Source organism: Phodopus roborovskii, unplaced genomic scaffold (assembly GCF_943737965.1).
Source record: "Phodopus roborovskii unplaced genomic scaffold, PHOROB, whole genome shotgun sequence".
Taxonomy (NCBI): Eukaryota; Metazoa; Chordata; class Mammalia; order Rodentia; family Cricetidae; genus Phodopus; species Phodopus roborovskii.
Genome location: NW_026126408.1, coordinates 15,324,873 through 15,342,742, shown reverse-complemented (window position 1 = coordinate 15,342,742; position 17,870 = coordinate 15,324,873). Strand labels below are relative to the sequence as shown.

Below are 17,870 nucleotides of genomic sequence, written 5' to 3'. Positions count from 1 at the left end.
ACTACTTCCTGTTATAGGAATGAGCTTCAAAATTCACTCAGGTTCTTGGAATTATTTTTTCTATTTTAAAATTGAGAAAATGAGGTTTCAAGAGGTTAACTTTGGTCCTAACACCACAGGTCAAGAGGACAATGTGATACAAGTGCAGATTGAATGCCTTCAATTCTGGAAGACCTAGAAAACGTGGTACATGTCAACCCTGGGAAGGACTAAGGAACTCTCAAAGCATCTGGTCCCTTTCTGCTCAGTACAGAATTGGATTACAACATAAAGAGCTATTCAAGATTACTAAACGAGAAAAATTGTTCTGCCACAATTTGCATACTACCAATGCATTTGTATGGCCTACATTTGCAGGATATTCTGAGAATCGCTTGAGAAAAGTCTTCTAGTCAGCCCTTGAAAAAGGCTTAGAAGTTAACTTCCCAGAGTCATAAAGCCAATTAAGTTGGTCACTAGGGAAAACTAGTCTTTATACTCAGAGATCTTTAAGCTAGGTGCTTCTGTCTTTACTTATCCATCTTAAGAATCACTAGTGCTAGGACCAAAGTATGTGCCATCATGTCTGGCTCACTATTCCTTAAGCAGGAAAATGGTCGTATTATGTTTTTTATTCTTAGTTACTCTCTGACCCTCTAGCAGCAAACACGCTTTGCCCACATGGTAACATAGGAAACATTGATTTTTAATCTTTTTTTTTTTTTTTTTTGATACAGGGTTTCTCTGTATTGCTTTGGAGACTGTCTTGGAACTAGCTCTGTAGATCAGGCTCACAGAGATCTGCCTGGCTCTGCCTCTGAGTGCTGGGATTAAAGGCATGCATCACCAATGCCTGCCTGATTTTTAGTATTAATTTCTCTTCCTGCCACTATACCCAGACAAAATACAGCAGAACTTGAAAGAGTTTTGCTTGGTCTCAGCTTCACAGGGTGTAGTCCCTTACATTGGGGAAGGCATGGTGGCAGGAATGGGTTGGTCTGCAGTAGTGAAAGCTTGTGATGCCTGTTGTCCACATTTTAGCAGATTACAAAGCAGAAAGCAGGGACAGAAGCACAGCTTGAATATAACCTGTAAGGCTTGTATCCAGTGGCCTGTATTAGCCCCATGCCCCCTGAGGTTTCACAACCTCCCCAAACAGTACCATCAGATGGGGGCAAAGGGTTCAGACACATGAACCTGCAATGGACATTTTATAGCCAAATGATACTTTATTAATAAACAGTGATCCTCTTGTGCTAACATGCTACTATGAGAATTTGGCTGAAAAAAAAAATGCCATTCAGGACTAAAGACAGGACTTTGCTTGCACACTCAGCAAACTTTCTAGGTGGTCATGTAGCAGGTGATTTTAAAGCTTGAATGTGTCAAGTGATATCCAGGATCACAACCCTCAACAAAACCTCAGTGCATTATTTGCCTTACTATATAAACGTGAATTTGAGAAGCATATCTTAAAGCACTCACGTGAAGGCTGGGCTCAGATGGTGCAAACCATCTGAGATTGTGCAAACCTGATGGCCCAGGTTTAATTCTCAGAACCCATGTAAAAAGCTGGAGGTGGCACGGCATTGTAATTTCAGGACTGCCACTGCAAGATAGGATGTGCAGAGTTGCAAGTAAGGTTATGGGCCAGCTAGTTGAGAGTGTGCAGTGAAGCATCAGAGACCCCTGCTTAAATAAAACGCGGTGGAAGGACTGACTCTGAAGAGTTGCCCTCTGATCTCCACACAACTGCTGTGCCAGGCCCATGCATTTACTATATGTGACTTTCGTCAAAGCCATACCCACTTAAGGTCTGATGCACACTTTAGCCCAGGTAGGTTCAAACTCACAACAATCCCACTGTCTCAGCCTCCCAAGTACTGGATTACAGACACTAGCTGGGGACCAGGAAGGCCTCAAGCTTGAAATTCAGCCTCCAAAGTGCTGGTATTACAGAAGTAAACTACCATATCCATTTAGTCCCTGCAATTAATGTTTCCATTTGCTTTTCTGTAAATAACCCATATGTGACTAGATTCTTAAACTAAAAATTATCAATTGGTCTTTTAAAGATTATTTTTGTATGTGTTGTGGGAGTTCTTGGGGAATGTGTATTTAACTGACTTCAGAGGCCAGAGCATTGATCTCTATTGGAGCTGAGTTACAGGCATTTCTGGAAGAGCAGTGTACTCTTTCTCCAGACCTCCTCCAGTTTTTAAAGCATACTGGAAATGGGATTTCTACTTTTGCAGTGCTAGGAATCACACCAGGTCTCCCAGCACACTAAGCACTCTGCCATGGAGCCACACCTTTGTCCAGCACATGCAAGTTTTTAAAATGAAGTGGCTGTTGCTTAAACCTGCCAGATACCTAAGTTAACCTAATAGTGTGACATTTACTTATAATTGTTAACTAATTAAATTTTCATACATACAATTGGTTTAGTATGAAACCAGTTGTATCTATGGCAAAATTATCTCAAAGTTAATGATAGCAAATTTAGTGTGTTCAGGCATAAAGAATTAACTATAGTTTTACTACTGTCAAGCAAAACAACTAAATTCAAAAGCATGGAGGGAGCTGAGTGTGGTGGTGCACACCTAAAATCTCAATGGTAAATTCAAGGCCAGCCTGTTATTAAGTAGCAAGAAAGTTCCGGTCATCCAGGGCTACATAGTGAGATGCCACCTCAAAACGAATAAAAAATTATGTGTTTAGAGATTAAAAATGACAAAGATGATCACCAAATAGATCAGTGAATAAGTAGCAGTTCTGCACTGATGCAGGACAAAATATACTTTATTTTGACAGCAACACACACAGTGCTGTAGGTGAGGCATGCGACTAGGAATCTGCATATCATCACAGGCCAGTGTGGAAATCAGTGGAAACAAATACTGTTTCTTAAGTCTTGAAAGTTTTGTTCAAGTTGAAGACAGAGTTGTGTTCACTCACTGGAAATGGAAAATTATACTATCCCTAGTCAATCAACAACCATGCCATTAGCCAAGAGTGCAAAGCTAAGTATGAGAAACTTTACTGTACTCAGACATCACGTTTAATATCAATGACAGAAAGATGTCACTTACTCAACTTAGGCAAATTTCCTTCATTAGACCACCTGGCAACTGAGCATACAAACATCTGTTTGTTCATCTGTATAACTAGCCGATTTTCCTGTACATTATATTTACCAAAAGCAAGTACCAGTTTGCCTAGAAGTGATCTGGATAAAAAAGCATATTCTTAATACTTTGTAAGGTCATACTTTGAGGGCTAAGTTGAGTCAACTCTGACCTCTTTCCAATAGAGGGTATCAATCAAGTGCAATTCAAATGCAATAGCTGAACTTCTAAGTGAAGATGTGAGAAAACCATGCTAAGGAGAGATCCAGTCCTTTGGTGAAACTATTAGGCACTACAGACTTGTCAAAATCAACTCACAAATGAGGGGGAAGGCTGAAACACTTTGTGAAGCAGTATTTTTAGATAAGCAGCTTCATTTTCTCCCCCTCTTTTTGAACAGATGCAGATTAATAGTTTATGAAAGAATGCACACCGACATTCTGCTCATCTGCTTTCTAATGCAATACAGTTTAACAGTATGCTTCCATTTACACAAACACCTTACACATAGTCGATGTAGCTTAAGATTAAGAAACACTTTAACTACTAAGAAAATCATTTATCAAACCTCTGCTCTTTTAAAAGATATTTTTAGAAGTAACACAGGACCAAAACATCCAACTCTCACTTTATTTATATTACTATGCTTAAGTTACATGGGAAAAACAGCCAAGCAGTTCTGTCCCATTTCAGAAAGTTTCCAATCAACACCAAGTATGTGGTGACAAGTAACTAGGGATGGCGACATCTGTGGGTCAAGACTGACAAGGAAGAATGGGTTCTGGTGCTACAGTTCCTCTCCAACAAGAATATGGCACACTGGCCAGCACAAGCCACGCTAACACTGAGCCTCCAGCGCTGGGCACAGATTCGGATCTCTTCTTGAAGCTAGCAAATTAAGTGAAATAACTGGGTTTAAAAGAAAGTTTAAAATGAAGCCCAAATAACTTTAAAAACCATGCTCTAGACATATTCTCCATTCAAAATGTACACAAAACACTCCTTTTCACTCTAGGGGCCCCAAGTTTTTCCCCTAACATAGCCTACCATGTAGCTGCAGACTCTTCTGCCTCAAAATGTAAACATAGGGGAAAAAAAATTAACGGCATCTGCATAATATTCTCTCTACAAACTGCTGCTGGGTGGGAAATACAAAATTAAAAAAAAAAAAAAAAAAAAAAAAAAAAGAAAGGTTCCATCTTAAGATTCTCACACCCTCTTGTTCCGCAGTTCATGAATCCGACTCTGATGCTAAGGTGACAGTGTATGTAAGTAGATTTTTGTTTTCAGTGAAGGAGACCTGGGAAAAGATGGATTTATCTTTTTTCTTCAAGAGTTATCAGATGGTACATGCTCTTCAAAGCCTTCACTCTCTCGAACTAGTGCTCGTTCCAGAATCACACGGCCTTCCTTATAACGCTGGCTGTCTTCAGTAGCAAACTCATAGATCCATCCCAGTTTGCTATTGCAGTTTTTGCAGCTCACATCTCGAACCATGTGGCGGCCAGTGAGCATGACCCGATCCTGAACTTCACTGTATTGCAAGTTAACTACCTAAAAAATAAATAAATAAAATAAATAAATAAATAAAGAAAGAAAGAAAGAAAGAAAGAAAGAAAGAAAGAAAGACATGAACACACAGAAACCCTTGTAAACTCATGTAAGTTAGCTGGCAGTTGTGACAGTAAGTAAATGTGAAAGTAAGTAAATGTGTCACAGAGATAGATGTGCATCCCTATGGTCCCAGTGTGGAGGGGCCGAGGCAGGAGGATCATGAGTTTGAGGTGAGACCAGCCTCACTACACAGAGACCATGCACCAAAACAACAAACCACAAAGCACGTATAGTTACACTAATGATGGCCACTTAGAACTAGTTTTAAGAAATGCTGGGATAGCTAGGCATGTGACATTAGGCCTCTAATCCTAATATTTGGGAGGCAGAAGGAAGAAAGGGGTTCAAGGTCACCCTCACCCACATTGGTCAATTTCAGATCAGCCTGAGCTATAGGAAACTCTTGTCTCAAAAACTACCCCCTGACACACACATCAAGACAAGAGTAAAAAAAAAAAATTCATTTCAGAGATAGGTAAAAATCTGGAAATTGCACTGTGTAAGTTTTATACAGGTGAGTATTTTGCTCACATGTATGCCTATATGTCAGGCCTGCAGATGTCAGAAGACACTAGATCCCCAAAAATTAGTTATAGATGGTTATTAACCACCATGTAAATGCTAGGAACCAAACTTTCATCTGCTACAAGAGCAACTACTGCTCCTAACTGCCAAACCATCTATCTTTCCAGCTCCCAATCTAATGCAATCTTTATACAGTACTAGACAGGTCCATGTCTCACCATTTATGTATGGTAGCTGTAGTGAAGGAAAAGGCCTGGAATTGAAACTGTGAGATACAAGTTTGGGTCTAATTATTAATTTATTCTGTAATGATGAATGTAAGATAATCAAAGTACCTATTACAATACCTCAGTGTTCCATAAAGTGTCATATTTGCTTCTGAAAACATATTGCATATACAAACAGGTTGGGATAGGCTAACCTACCACAAACTGTGCAATGCAACACATTAGTTTTCAAGAAGTGCAAAGATAGTAACACAAGAATTGGATTCTAAAATAAGCTGGAGAATTTCCAACCATTCTAAATATCCAACAATCCTCTATGCTTTACTTTCCTCTAAAAGATCAATCATAAATAATATTGGCTTTAAAGGTTATCGATGGGAGTGTCATTCTGTATATGTTTCTCATACTGGTTAATGAATAAAGCACTGTTGGCCAATAGGAAAGGAAGATAGGAGGGACTAGGAGACAAGGAGGAAAGAGGAAGTAGGAAGGAGGAGTCAAGATGGAGAGTCTGGAGAAAGCAGAATGCCGGCCGGCTCCCCGGTAAGAGAAGACCACGTGGAAATACTAGATTAATACAAATGGGTTAATACTTAAGACAGAGCTAGCCGATAAGAAACAAGTAATTGGCCAACAGCATAATATCAAATACAGAATCTCTGTGCATTATTTGGGGCTGGCGCGGCGGCAGGACAAGACTAGGCGGCAGGCAGAAAAAACTGTACTCCTTACAGGTTATAAACTCTTAATTTCAACTATTTAATCTTGAAACTCTAACACAAAAAGCAGACACTATTTAAGTAAATGAATGAACATGATTGAAGATTGTTTACAGTTAGAAGGCAGCTGACCTGCCACAGGGTCAAATCTTTCTCTGTAAAAGGAACACACTATTGATTCTGAGAGAAGCTTCTTTACTCATGGAACAGAGGAACAATTTCTAGTCAAAAGTTTACCTGACCTCCTAAAAACACTCACTAACAAGATTAGATCTGTTTCTTAGCCTAAAACATTTGGAAATTCAACTTTGCTAGGCTCCAGGGTGTACAATCACATCAACAAATTTCAGAACAGGTCCAAAATTTCAAAACCAAACAGACTAAACACACATTTGCAAATCTGTAAATGATTTTCCTTTTGGTAAAACCAAAGAAACCAAACAATATTCAGAAAGCTGACTGGCTGGCAATCATTAATTATATAACAGGAGAAGCTAGCTAGATTCACTTCCAACAAATAAGCTGCAATAGATATCTCCCTTAATGGAGAGAAGATGGGTGTAGTCTCTTTTTCCAAATTCTATGAAGTAACTAAAATTTTCATACTGAATATTTCCAGAAGAGACAGAGACTCATTCTCTTTTATTGCTGTTTTGAGACAGCTCTGTGTAGCTGAAGCAGATCCAACTGACCTATAACTCACTGTGTCTCCCAGACTGTTCTCCAATTTGTTCTTCATGCCTCAGCTTCCCAAGTACCAGGATTACAGACAGAAGCCACTACATCCTGCCTCTCTCCTCTTTATTTAGGCTTTATAAAAGTAAACACATAAATAAAATAAAATCATGTTCCAGTAATGAAATCCCAAAGACAAGCTAATAGGCAGCCACTTCCATGGGTTTCAAGCTGCCATTCTGATAGTTCCTGGTATCTGTAAACTCTTAAAGAATAGTCTAGTATTGTTGTCAAATATGTAGGAATGAAGCTTTGTACCACCAACCTTGTTAAAAAGAAATGCTCTACCAGTGGCGCCTGTGAACCTAGTAGAGATGAGTTCTGAGCGGTTGGTCAGGATTGTGTCACAGTTTGCACAAGAAAACAGACGGGTACCACCGATATGGTCAAGGAAGATTCTGCCCATTTTGAGAGCTAAAGTTCTAAAAACCTAGAAAAAAATGGAAAAAAGATAAGACACATTATTTTAAAAAAAATTGGTTGCAGTTATTGGGGGAGGTGTTATAGGTTATTTATATTCTATATTTTCCATTTTTCCTAGAACCTGTAATATGAAATATGACCCCCAACAATGGGATACAAAGTTCACACAAAGAACCAATAAGACACTCCAAGTTGTTAGTAGCCATAAGCATACTCAGTTGAGTCTAAGGAATGATATCATTACTCTTTTGGTTGATGTGAGGAACAAAAGGAAAATGGAATATGTATATATAATCAATGGCACAGATGGGACTGGAGAGATGGTTCATATTTAGAGCACTGGCTGCTCTTGCAGAGGACTTGGGATTGATTCCCAGCACCCATATGAAGGATCATGACTGTAACCTCAGGGGATTCAATACCCTCCAAAGGCACAGACCTACATACAGGCACCCACACACAGAAGTGTGAAAAAGTTAACATGGCACCACTGTTAAGTCTACATTCTGAGCATATGGTATGCAAGTTAAGAAAAGAATTGGAGATATGGGGCACAGGTGGGGTGATCAGATAAGAGCAGACGAAGTGTAATTTCAAAACAAGAAAGGTCTGGAAATATAGGTGGAGCATTTGCCTCACATACTGGAAACCCTGAGTTCTACCCTAGCACCACACACACACAAAATACAGTAAGAATAAAAACAAGAGTGGACCTGTGGCTTGAGAGGGAGAGGTGAGTTGATAGGTTTATTGTCATTGGGTATACTGATCACTGTTCAGGGCCAACACATCAACTTTATTCAGTAACTGAGTCTAAAGTCTATGGAGCACTTACTTTAAAATTCACAATTCTGGGAGCGTTTCACCCCCCCCCCCACCACCACCACACACACTTCACCCAAACAAGTTGGCAGGTCAAAGGTTGTAGCTGTTACAGAATAGTATCTGGAATGCTGTTTCACAAGCTCCAAGACAAAGTTCCTTCATTATCCTCCACTGTTTTCCCCCAAAGGAAGGGGATGGTGCAGACATAGGTAGCTTAAGGCTAGAGCAACCAGGACAGAAAAGGAGAAAATGGACTTTCCAGCTAGGATGTAACTTGGCATTAAGAAATCAGTTATTGATTACTGACTTGATAAATTACAGAAGCACTAAAATCCTCAACCAAAGCTTTGAAACAAGTTTCTGAGAACAGGATAACCCACACTTTAGTATTAGACTCCAATTTCTTAAATTCACTGTAACATACTCCTCCTCCCCTCCCCCAAGTATTTTAAATCTCTGGATATACTCAAGAATACACCACAGGTTTCATTTTAAAGTGTTTCTGGGTGTTATCAGTTCTTGTGTTTCAAATGTTTACTAACATGTTAAGAGGTGAGCAGAGGTATGTGTGTGTGTGTGTGTGTGTGGGAGGGTTCTGACTTATCTGTAGTACTTTCATTACAAACTAATAAGGAAACTCTACTTCTTAGATTTATGAACTTTTCCAGCCCTTAGGCAATGGATGAAATGGTATGAATGGATGAAAACAAAGTATGACACATTTGAAATGGCTTAATGAAATCCACTCTATGATAACAAAAAATATTAATTAAAAAGAGAAGCCCATGCCTTTAATCCTAGCACTTAGGAGGCAGAGGCAGAGGCAGGTGGATCTCTGTGATTTCGAGGTCACTACAGAATGAGTTCCAGGATGACAGCCAGGGCTGTTATACAGAAAATCCCTGTCTCCAAAAACCAAAAACAAACCAAACAAAGAAGAAACCAGTATATTAACAAATATTATCAGAGACAGGATGTATCAGTTCACTTTTATGGAATGCCTAAGAGAGAGGGAGTTCCAGGGGGTAGCCAAGGCTACAATGGACTACTGGTTTTGTTTTTGTTTAAGGAATAAATGCCACAATATGTAAATCCTAACACCAGACTTAAGCTATGATAGTCAACTATCTGACTGCATTTCTGGCAATGCTTGCTGCTTACTTTTACAGTCCTTAAGTGTGTTGCTTTTCAATACGGGAGGGAGGGAGGGAGGGAGAGAGAAGGGGGGTAGGAAAATGACAGAAGTAATTTAAGTGAACAAAACTGACATATTTCATTTCAATTATATACAAGCTCTTATTGATTTTAAAAAGGTGAGTTGATACTTAAAATTTGCAGAAGAGTCAGAATTGGTGATGGACCCCAGTATCGTAGCAGTCAAGAGGCAGAGCCACCAGGGAAACACCACAATTTCCAGGCCTGTGTGGTCGATTTAACAAATTCCAGACCAGTATGGACTACGGAAAGAGACCCTTACTCAAAGAGGGCTAGGGACACAGTTTAATGGTAGAATGCTCACCTAATATGTGTAAAGTCCTACATTCACTACTTATACCACAAATAAAAATATAGGCTAAGCAAGGTGGTAGTGGTGCATGCCTTTAATCCCAGCCCTTGGGAGGCTGAAACAAGTGGATCTCTATGAATCCAAGGCCAGGTTTATCTACAGAGTGAGTTCCAAGAAAGCCAAGGCTACACACAAAAGCCATGTCTTGAAAGCAAATAAAAACAAAACACAAGTCTAGATGTCCAGAGAGATGCTCAGCAGTTAGCTAAAAGCACTTGGTACCCTTGAGGACCCATGTTCAGCTCTCAGCACCCACATCTGGAAGTTCAAAACTGACTATAGATCCAGCTCCAAGGGCTCTGACACTCTCTTCATACACATGGCTGACCAACACACACAATATATCTTAAATAAAATTTGGAAGCAGGACAGATGGGTCAGTTTGGTTAGGAGCACTTAAGTGCTTTTGCAGAGGACTCAAGCTCTGTCCCCAGCACCTATACCAGGCAGCTCATAAATGCCTATAACTCTAGCCCCAGACCTGATATCCTCTATGGCCTTACACACACGCACCACACATATACATACATTCACACCACACACATACACCACACACACACACACCACATACATTCACACCACACACATACACCACACACACACACACCACATACATTCACACCACACAAACACACACACACTCTCTCACTCTGGGGGAGGGGATCAGGCAAGGGAATACATATTTTCCCATGGTGTCTGACTCTGTTTATCAGTTTATTGTTGTTCTTCCTCATCCCAATTTATTTTTTTCATTATCCACTGTGGTTTACTCAATTATTTTTATCTGTTTGATCCTTGCACCACTATTTCAATTTATGACTCTCAATATAAATAAGGCATTCAACACATACATGAGCAGTTGACTTTTGTTGTTTATACATTGTTTAATGAAAAGGACTGACAGTAAAGTTTTAAAGTTCTCAATATTGTCATTTAGCTTCAGCTTCAGAGATTTGTTTTAAAGGTAATTTTCTTTCCAACTAACAAGTATTAGACTCAATTCATTTTAACTACAATGTAACTATTTCTTGATTAACCTTAGATGCTACTGTGGAAGATGCCATGGTTCCAAGCCAACTTAATGCCTTCTACCTACAGCATTCAATCTTTGGTTAGTATTGCAGGAATATCTGTGACCAACCATTTGGTACTGAGAGTAAATAGACTTAATATGCCTTCTTTCCAGCTTCAAATTCATTCTATTTTTTACTCTACCCAAGTACTTTTACTGGCTTCAATTATATGATTCATTACCAAGACTAAAAATATCTAGGAAGAACTTTATGTTACATGATTCCTGATTGTGCTTTCCATTTACATATAAGCATAATTATTTGTAACTATAAAATGTAGTTTGTTTGCCAAAAGGTTAAGTTGTCAACAAAAATCTCTTCATGGTCATTATATCCCAAATGTAAAGCAGTATTGAAGCACTATAGCTGTCACCAGGCTGACATCAATTACAAGTCCACTGCTACATCCTGAAAATCTGTGTCCTCAAAAAACTTGTCCAAGGAAACCCATCACCAATGTGATAGCATCTGGGGAGTAACTGGGTCATCAAGATAGACCCTCATTAGAGGACTGGGGTCTTACAGAGGCTCCACGCACTGCCTTGCCTTTCTACCATGAAGACACATCTAAACAGGCATCAATGAACTAGGAAACAAGTCTTTACTGACACCATTTCTGCTCATACTTCTTTCTTGGAACCATGAGAAATAAATTCCTATTGTTTATAAATCACCCAGGCTACAGTGTTTGGTTACAGTAGTCTGAAGAAAGGCACTTTTTCCTTGAGGAAGAGTCATTAAAAGGACAAGAGTCATCATGTTCATCTGGACCTGGACAGTGTAAACTCTGCCTTAGACCTAAGTATGTCCAGTGTATGGGACACTGCACTTGGTATATATCATTTAACTGTGATAATTCTTACAGTAGGTATATATTATCCATATTTATAGGTGTAAAAATACAGCCCATGTAACTTCTCACAAGTAGTCAAGCTAGGCCCCAAACTAATTCTTATTCCAGTTCTCACCCCCTCACATCTAGGAACAAACAGCTCCTACAGTCAGCCCCACCCTCAAGTTGACCAGATTCTCCTCCTGTATTCCCTAACTAGGGGGCAATCTAATCACACAATCCCTAAAATTAGAAAACAACTACAGACATAACAATGGCACTTACATCAGCTTGGGAAACTGTCTCTTTCCCTTTCACCACTGTATGTATTCAAACACTCATCCCATCTAAAACTGCTAATGGCCATAGTGTTTTATTAGAGCCAGCACATTCACAAATAATGCTACACTTACATTGGATTAGTGGCACAAAGTAGAAAAATTAATTTAGCCACCACCTTCTAAAAGTTTTATGAAACTGCTTCTTTATAAACCTTTTGCTGGAAAACCTTGAGACAGGTCATGCTTTGTAGTCAAGGTTGACTTCAATTTACAATATTCCTCCTGGGTTCAGCCTCCCAAGTGATAAAGGCCTATGCCATCACAGTTACCTAGAGATGATTCTTACAGAAAAATTAAACACTTGAGGCTGAGGCAGAAGTATTTGGACTTTAATATATTCCTGAGAAGTCCAGTGAAGTTCTGTATCAAAATAAAAACTTAAAAACTGAAAGGGAAGGGGCAGAACTTGGAAAATGTCCAAGTGTAGCTCTGTGAAAGAGCATTTTGCCTAGCATCGGAATGTGGGATCATATTGTTGGGTCTGTTCTGACTTAGCACTTAAGAGCATTGGCCATTCTTCAAGGGAACCTGGGTTTGATTCCCATCACCCATATATGGGCTCACAAACATCTTAATTCCAGTTCCAGGGTATCTGATGCCTTCTTCTGGTCTCCACCCACACCAGACACACAATTGGTACACAGACTATACGCAGCCAAAACACTTAACACATAGAATAAAATAAAACCCAAACCAAAAACCCAGGGGTCAGCTGGTCAAGTCTAGCTTACCTCTAATTTAACTGTCCACATGCTAAAAATAAAATTGTTTTAAAAGGTTAAGAAGAAAACATCAAATATTTTAGTGGAGATAGTTTCTGGATTGTTTATACTCAACTGCTTTCTACTAGCTACTGGAAGAGTCTATGTGGTGACTGTATGGACCAGTGGCTTGCAATAATCAAAACAGTCACCATCTCAGTCCTTGCCAGGACCAGTTTGTCCTGCTTAAGAACACACTGAGACAGAAAAAAAGGTCTTCACTTAGGAGTCTTTCTCAGAAAAACAGAAACTTGGTTGGCAGTCAGGTCTAAAGATGAATAGGAAGCTGACAAATTACTGTATTTCCAGTCCCATTGTCTCCGTGGATTTTCTGGTTAAATCATTGACATTCTGAGTTGGGCACAGTGGCTCAGGCCTGTAATCCAGCATTCAGAAGACTGAGCAAAGCTATCTCAAGTTTAGAGGCAGCCAGAGAAGAGTCCCAGTCTCAAAACAAAAAATCCTTAGCTTTCCATAACCACTTGAGCATTCTGAAAATTAACTATACGAAGATCACTCAAGTCAGTAATATATACCCAGCTACTGCCTCCTCACTTCACCCCCAAAATCAGGTGCTTTTAGATTTTGGCTCCCCCCTCCCCAATACCTTTGTAAACTTTGACGAATTACTGTTTCCTAAAATGCAATAGCAGTATCTCTGACAATTAAATGGAGATACTATAGCCTGAGAACAGTACTCTGTACAGTGAATGCTAAATAAAGGTCATAGAGTAGTCTACACATCCCATTCCAACTCTGCCCTACCACAGATTTGAAAGCAGGGTTCAGAATGGATACAAAACAGCAATGAACAGCTTCACTTCCTATTAATTACAGCAATGTTACAGATCCAGGTAATAGAAATTATAGATAGGATGCAAGTTAGAAACCTAAGATTTCAAATTCTTAGTGGCTCAACTTTGGCCTTAAAATAGTTACCTCCTTATAATTAATAATCCAGTTTGGTCTCAATCCTGGCAAATGGATTTAGACTAAGGAGGCACCACTTCCTAGCTCTGAAAATACCAGGGAGAATAATAGGCATCTCTTTGCATTTGAACAGAACCTGGTGGAAAACGTTCACTTCAGAAAGACTATCCCTTAAGTCAAGGAATTATACCTTTGGGGCATTTCCACAAATACCCATCCCATTGCTCCCACCAACACTGGACAGAGCAGATGATTTTTTTTTTTTTCCCATTGCACCTGGTGGGAGAAGATAAAGTGCATGTAAGGAGGCTGGTACACAGGGTTCTAATATGGGAAGGGTCTATTTGGATTTCAGTCTCTTCTCTCTAGAACAAAGGAAAGAACAAAAACCATAACACTTTAATAACTGGAACAATTATTAATATAGTAATAAATATTTGATGCTAATGAAGTTTCATTAACTATTTTCATAGCAATTTGTAACAATATTCTACTTTAAAGTTATATGAGGAAACAACAGTTCAAGCTATAAAATTTATTTATGTATTTTTTGTCTGTAATACTGAAAATCAAGCCAAATACCTGTGTATTCCAGGAAAACACACTACTACTACGATACATTCCCAGACAAAAGTTTTTACTTTTGTAATTGGTTAGCAAAAGCCAAGTTTCAATGATGTAAGAAAGCCATGTCATCCTCTTACAGTACAGTATCAAGTCACTCTGCTGGGTCAAATGATGTCTGTCCTACTTGTGGGACTGAGTCTTCATTTAACAATAAGAAAATGTGTCTGGTCTTCTCACCTAATAATGCCTTATTTTATGTTTTGTTAAACAATTTACATACTAACTATATTTTCTAGAATAGGGCTTAGTCATCATTAGAAAACAAGCCCAGTCAAACAACTCAGCAGCTAGTGGTGAGTCAGCAAATAATCTGAGTTGGTCATCTCCCCAAAAACTTCTTGGCAAGACAAACATGATCCCCTTGTTTATTGTGATACAATACTGGAATCTTATTGCTGATATATAACTACAATATAGTTTGTGTGGTTTCCAGACTGAGGTACCAAATAGCAAATTCATGTCTAGCTAACAGTTCCCAAATTACACATTTGCTACCATACAGCATTACGAGGTAAACAGTATTAATTTACATAGTTACATAACTATCAAGGCACTACAAAACAAAGGATAGTCTAGATACAAATATACTTAGGTAGGACTACCCTTACATTTCATGACTATAAGGACTATCTTCACATTTCATGAATATGTATTTCACAGTAGTTTCGTGTACCACAGACTTTTTCATAGGGTTTGGGGTAGATCTTATTTCCTTATCAAATTATACATTTTTATTAGACCTATTTAATTGTGTGGGACACTTGGAGATCAGGACAGCTTTCAATTCAAATGTGTGGGTCCCTGAACTAAAGTCAGGTCATCAGGCTTTCATCAAGCACCTTTACCTGCAGGCCTTCTCACTGCCCTATTTTTACTTTTTATTGTTTCTAAATCTCCTTAGTGGGCAGAAAAGGTAAATGAATCTAGGCAGAGTTCTAATATTCCAACTAGATGTTCTTTTAGAAGAAGCCAGATACATTTTGCCAATTACTGTTAAAAAATATACGTTGGTTTCCCCTGCCAATTCAACGTATTTCATTGTCTGCCTTTCTGAGAGATAAGGTGATGGCTACACATAAACTGAGGAGGAAATCTGTACTGAACAGTAGGCCAGATGAGAGTATAAGATGGGCATTAATTAGCACACCTGAAACCCCAGCACCAAGGACAAAAAGGCAGGTTGCCAATCATTTAAGGCCAGCCCAGCCTATGGGTGTTAAGACTCTACTGAAAAGCAAGTGAATCACATCCTTCCAGAGTACAAAATACCTTGTGCTCCACTAGGCTGTGTGCATTTACACACACATATCCACATACACATGTATATGTCTGCCAAAATGCACATGCTTCCTTTTCTTGCTATTTGTAAAAGTTCCAGGGCTGTTTTTCCTAAGCCCATCTGGCCAACATCAACCCATAGACTTTTCATTTTCTAGGCCTATTATCAGTTCTCTTCAGAATACTTCCTACTTCCTCCTCCTGGTGTCACACTGTCTCATCTTTGAACTTCTTGTAACACTTACTCATTTCATAACTTAGCAATATTTAGCCTTGTGCCATTTCTCAATTTCATTGAACTTTAACCTTTTACTAAGTTGGGAACTTCCAGCCAGAAGAACTCACATGACCTTCCTACTGAATACTAGAATATACAATTAATTCTTAGTAAAAGAATCCATCAAGGCACTTGCCATCTGGCACAAATCTGCACCCTAGAAACACAGACTGTGGCTTCCTCTATTTTGGAATGCAGCTGCAACCTCGCCTATGTGGCTTGCAAAACTGTCTCATAGGGTTCTCATTATGCCTGCTCCTTCACCAGCAAGTTCACTTATTTTCCAAAAGCAAGTTAAGCCTGCGGTTATTTTCACATTTTTCCATCTGTCAAGGGACACCTGAAATAAAACTCCTCCGATTTCCAACAGGGCTCTGTAAACAGAAAAAAAAATTTAAAAATAAATGAGCTAGCTGTACACCTTTCCTTACTGCCACTCCAAATAGATTAGTCGGTGTCAGGATTAAACAGACCTTTGTACTACTGCGGCTCCTCACTCCTGCTGGCTAGTACTCGGTCACCCTACCTACCTGTACAGCAGCGTGGAATAAGAGGGTGAGCATGAGTATGCCTACCTCCGCCCGCGGGGAGGAGCCGCCAGGTGGGCTCACCAGCCAGCTCTGGGGTCCCTGCCAGGCCGACCGCCCGCAGCCGGCCCAGCTGATCGCGCCCACGTGACGCCCGCCAGCCAATCGCCTGGCGCAAGGCGGAGAGCGCGGCGGCGGCGGGGCCTCCTCGGCACAACAAACACAGGCGGAACAGCTGGGCGGGCGCGGGCTGCGGGGCGCCCAGCACCCGCGGGCTCCCCAGCAATGTCCCCACGCCCAGAGTCCGAAGGGATCGGAGGGCAGTATGCCGGGGGGGCTGGCACCTAAGCGGGCATGGCCCAAAGCCGAAGCACCGGGGCGCGAGTCCGGCCTCCGCAGCCGGCTGGGTGCGAGCGCGGCCCTGGAGCGCGGGCCCGCGGGCCGACCCGGAGCGGAGCCCGGGCGCGCCCCCGACGCTGCGGCGGGGACGGCAGCCGTGGGGGCGGGGCGGCCTAGGAAGTGGGGGTGTCACCGGGCGAGCTGTCCGCGGACCGGCGGCCGCGGAGTCGATCCCCGAGGGTGGCGAGGAGGCGGGTGGGGGTCGCGGGTCGCTAAGGGGTCGCGGCTGTTGCGGGCTCTCGGCGCTCGGCTGCGCGGCGGGGGCGGGCCGATGGCAGCCGCCGCGCCGCAGCCTCACAAAGAGCGACGGCCCGGCCCGCGGCCCTACGGTCCTGAGGGGCCTTGGTGGCCCCGCCGGGACCCCGGGCGAGTGGCGAGGGGAAGAGGCACTTCCTGCCTGGGCCCCCGCCCCGGGCCGCTCCCCGAGGGCTTCGAAGCCGTCGGCCCGAGGGCTCCGAGTGCCCGCCGACTCCGAGCCCAGCGCCTGCCGCCGTACTCACCTGCGCGCTGGGGAGATCGGCGCTGCCAGCAGCTCTTCGCTCCTCAGCTGGGTCGAAGCCCTTTGGCCTCCAAGTCTTCAGGTTTAGTCAGGCCTTGGCCCCGCCTCTCCCCGGTCGGGTCTCGGCGTCAATCACCCGGCGTGGCCCCGCCCTCCCTTCAGGCGGCTCTCCCGGTTGGCCCGCAGCACCCTTCATTTCTAGGCTCCGCCCCTCTCCCTGGCACTCTGCCCCTTCCGCCGCGCCCCGCCCCTTCCCTGGCTCACCCTCCCCCACTCTTGCTCCCCGACACTCCGCCGCCCACCCCGCCCCGAAGCCGCAGAGGATGGGCGGGTTCATCACTGCTCCTCCCGCCCCTAATCTCGACACTTTGCACTCTTCCAGCCAATCAAGGAGGCTAACTCTGCCTCCTCGGCCTAGGTGGCCAATGTGGTGAGAGTGAGGACCCGCCTCCCTTCCCAGCTGAGCGCACACAACACAGCATCCACGTGAGTCAGCTTCTTAAAGGCGACGCCTCAGCCTGTCTAATTAATTGCCTCAGCTGGAACTCATTGCCAGCCATCAGCGTCACCAGGTGGCGGCTGAG

At 41.9% G+C, this 17,870-nt stretch overlaps 2 protein-coding genes across 2 annotated transcripts; both read right to left on the bottom strand.

Moving 5' to 3' along the window:
- Positions 1 to 4,436: 4,436 nt before the first annotated feature.
- Ypel5 (yippee like 5) lies at positions 4,437 to 7,333 on the bottom strand. Its single transcript, XM_051181893.1, has 2 exons — positions 7,193 to 7,333; positions 4,437 to 4,661 (listed from the first exon to the last, which is right to left on the bottom strand). Exons 1-2 carry the CDS (start codon positions 7,331 to 7,333, stop codon positions 4,437 to 4,439), a joined length of 366 nt encoding a protein of 121 aa, XP_051037850.1.
- LOC127220157 (basic salivary proline-rich protein 3-like) lies at positions 7,208 to 17,623 on the bottom strand. The gene is made up of 3 exons (XM_051181892.1): positions 17,381 to 17,623; positions 16,392 to 17,271; positions 7,208 to 7,357 (listed from the first exon to the last, which is right to left on the bottom strand). The coding sequence occupies exons 1-3, from the start codon at positions 17,621 to 17,623 to the stop codon at positions 7,350 to 7,352; spliced, it is 1,131 nt and encodes a 376-aa protein (XP_051037849.1). The 3' UTR covers positions 7,208 to 7,349.
- Positions 17,624 to 17,870: the final 247 nt, after the last annotated feature.